This window comes from Vigna unguiculata, unplaced genomic scaffold, assembly GCF_004118075.2.
Source record: "Vigna unguiculata cultivar IT97K-499-35 unplaced genomic scaffold, ASM411807v1 contig_528, whole genome shotgun sequence".
In the NCBI taxonomy this organism is placed as follows: Eukaryota; Viridiplantae; Streptophyta; class Magnoliopsida; order Fabales; family Fabaceae; genus Vigna; species Vigna unguiculata.
The window spans coordinates 44,910-48,042 of NW_021011245.1; the positions used below are offsets into that span (position 1 = coordinate 44,910).

General features: G+C 35.6%; 1 protein-coding gene across 1 annotated transcript; it reads right to left on the reverse strand.

Moving 5' to 3' along the window:
* Positions 1–995: 995 nt before the first annotated feature.
* On the reverse strand, positions 996–1,541 carry LOC114172279. The gene is made up of 2 exons (XM_028056860.1): positions 1,437–1,541; positions 996–1,343 (listed from the first exon to the last, which is right to left on the reverse strand). Exons 1-2 carry the CDS (start codon positions 1,510–1,512, stop codon positions 1,237–1,239), a joined length of 183 nt encoding a protein of 60 aa, XP_027912661.1. The 5' UTR covers positions 1,513–1,541; the 3' UTR covers positions 996–1,236.
* Between the last annotated feature and the right edge of the window lie 1,592 nt (positions 1,542–3,133).

Here is a 3,133-nt window from a genome sequence, read left to right on the forward strand (position 1 = left end):
AGAGAATGGAAATAATAATGTGTTGTTTCAGGTTAAAGAAAATTAGACTTTTGGTGGTTGGAGTAACTTGGTAAAAGAATAAGATAGATAATATGCACCTTAGGTTTGATTAAATAAATACTTTTGCAGGTCAAACCCATTTTTTTAAAGACAAAACAAAGTAAGCAATTAAGGTAAGAACAAGAACGGTAAAAGAATAAGAGAGTAATCAATCTATGCCTTAGGTTTGACTAAATAATATTTTAATGGGTCATGCCCATATTTTAAGACAACAAAGTTCTGCAAGTAGGGTTTCTTGTTTCTTGTTATCTTCCTCCTCCTACCATGTTATCATTGTCATGCATGTTCAATATGCACATTTCTTCTCTTCTCCTATGGTCAAGTTCTTGGCTTTTTTTTTCAGTCCCATTTTTCCAACATACCCGCTCTGCCACCACCACCCACAATGCCAAAAGCAGCCGCCATGAGCCGCCACTGAAAATCCATTTCATCTCCGCCACAAGGCGACAAGTTGTGAGATCGCAACCAATTTCTGCCATGGCCAAAATTAAATAATATTAATATATATATATATATATATATATATATATATATATATATATATATATATATATATATAATCATGTTTTGTACTTTCTTATTAAATACTTAATCAAAATCAAATATAGAATCTATTGAACTTTGATCTACCAATATTTATCATATAACAATGGACAACGTTTAGTGTTAATTGCCCCTCAATAACAAAGTTATAAAACAAATGTGATATAAGAAATAAAACCCCTTTGAAAACGTAAGTGAAACCCCTTATGTTAAGGTTTTCAACTTGGATGACAAAAGGTCAGCCACTAGTAAGAAAAAATGTCAGCATTGATCTTAAACTGCAGAAGTATATTGGCAAATTAACAATATGGGGGCACACACGCTTTTCAACATGATGGTTGCTAGAAGGGAAACTGTTTTCAGTAGGCTAAATCAATCATTAAAGTACACAATTTAAAAGTAACTTGATAAGTTAATTTGCTAAAATGTTAAAAATGTGGTTAGAAAGCTTATTTCAATTCTTTCCATAACGCATTTGAAATGAAAATCCACTTGAATATTTCCCCAAAGGTAAAATTCTCTATACTATTAGCAAATGGAGAAAGGATGCTTAAACCTTTAAAATCATAAGGAAACACTTTGCATATGCTCTATGATACTACATAATTATCACAAAATATAGCGTAATATAGTTCAGCTGTCTTCGCCATTGCTCCCCCCTGACTCCGTTGCCCTTAGTTCTTCAGCCAGCATCCTCGCCCTGTTTTGTGTTTGCCTTTCTACAGCAACCATATACAGGCCTAGACAATTGTAGTTATGAAAACAAGATTGTAATTGAACAAAGTTTCAATGAGAAAAGAAATAGCACAAGCCCAGGGGTTCAAAATACTTACCGACAGCACTTCCAATAGCACAAGCCCAAAGAATTCTCATGGACCACTTGTCCCCAATTACTCCTCTGGTCCCCATGGTATGTAGAATAGGCCAGAAACTTTGCTCTGCAAAAAGGATACAAGCTTAGCAAAACAAAAGAAACTAACACAATTTGTCGAACTATCAATTAAGTATCTGTTCCATCTCCCCTTAACCCACTGAACCGCTTCTAAAAGCACAAACTATGAAGGCCTGAAGAGTCAACATGAACAATATCTCAGGTATAGGATGTTTAATAACACTACAGCCAACTTAAGTGAAACATTATCGTCCCATTCAACACAAGCATACAATTTAATGATTAAGAGTGTTTTAATCATCTTTTATTTCTATTTTTAGAATTAGAAAATTAAAAAACAGAATAGAATATTCTGTTACCACGTAAGTTACTACCTCCACCTCAAAAAGCATTTCAATTAGGTTGGTTGCTGAGGCTCCTGCAAATCCATCACTGGACATTGCAGCTTCCTTATCCCATTGTAATTTCTCAACATCCAAAGAAACAAAAACAGTGTCTAGGTGTACAAAGCATGTATGCTAACATAGGCATTGTATCCATGAGAGACATGTACTTAGTGTTAAGAACATTATGACCATTTGGAATACTCTTAAGTGAAATGTTGCTTTTTCAATTTTTACTCCTACTATTTTTATAAGAATAAAAAAGGAAATACAACAAATACAAAAACAACAAACTTCAGATTCCAATTCTTCTTCCCCTCTTAGTTTTTAACTGTAACATAAATGGTTTGAAAACGCCTTAAGCACCGAGAAAACATAAATACACGAACACAGTACTCATCAATCAGATAGACAAAACCAGAATCACACTAACAATGAAAATTATGCTACATTAATCCAACCACGAACAAATGAACTTTGGTAATTAAATCAGACTAAATAGCATTTTAAAACTCTAGGATTCAAAGTTTCCTCCAATCATCAACCAGAAACCCCAACACTTCGTTAGACTCCACAAAAGTCATCTATACCAATATAATCCGAAACCCCATACTCCATCAGCAAATCAAAGGCGTCAACAATTCAAACCAACATCAAAGGGGAATAAGTGAAAAAACAAGAACGAAAAACATGCTCAATTCTCTCTTAAGCCAGTGAATATTATCAGAGGACCCGAATCAAAAAACGAAATCGAGAAATTGAAACAAAGAGGGAGAGGGAGAAATTGAACCTCGTCGACGCCGGCAACAGAGACCTAGCCGGAAATGATAGCAAGGGAGAATTAGGTTTCTACAACCGCCACGATGAGGCGGACACGAGCTCTGACGCCAAGGAAGAAACAGAGAAGAAAATTCCCCCTTCTGTGTATGATGCTTGTTTTTGTGGGGGTTTGGTGGAGAAGGAGAAAGAAAAATGGCAACAGAAAAGGGGAATTGGAAGAAGGGTACTAGAAAAAAAAATGGGTTAGATGTCGTCCTCTGGCATTCTGGTGATGATGGGAGAAAAATTAGTTAGGGAAGAGAGAAAAAAAGGAGTACCACACCTTGCTATCCACTTCTAAGAGCTTATCTCACCTCTACGATAAGGTCTCCAAACCTTGTTTCTCCCACTTTAAGAAAAGGTTTTCACACCTTTTCCCCCGACTCCAAGTCAAGGTTTTACACCTTGCCAAGGTTTTCACATCTTGCTTTCATCC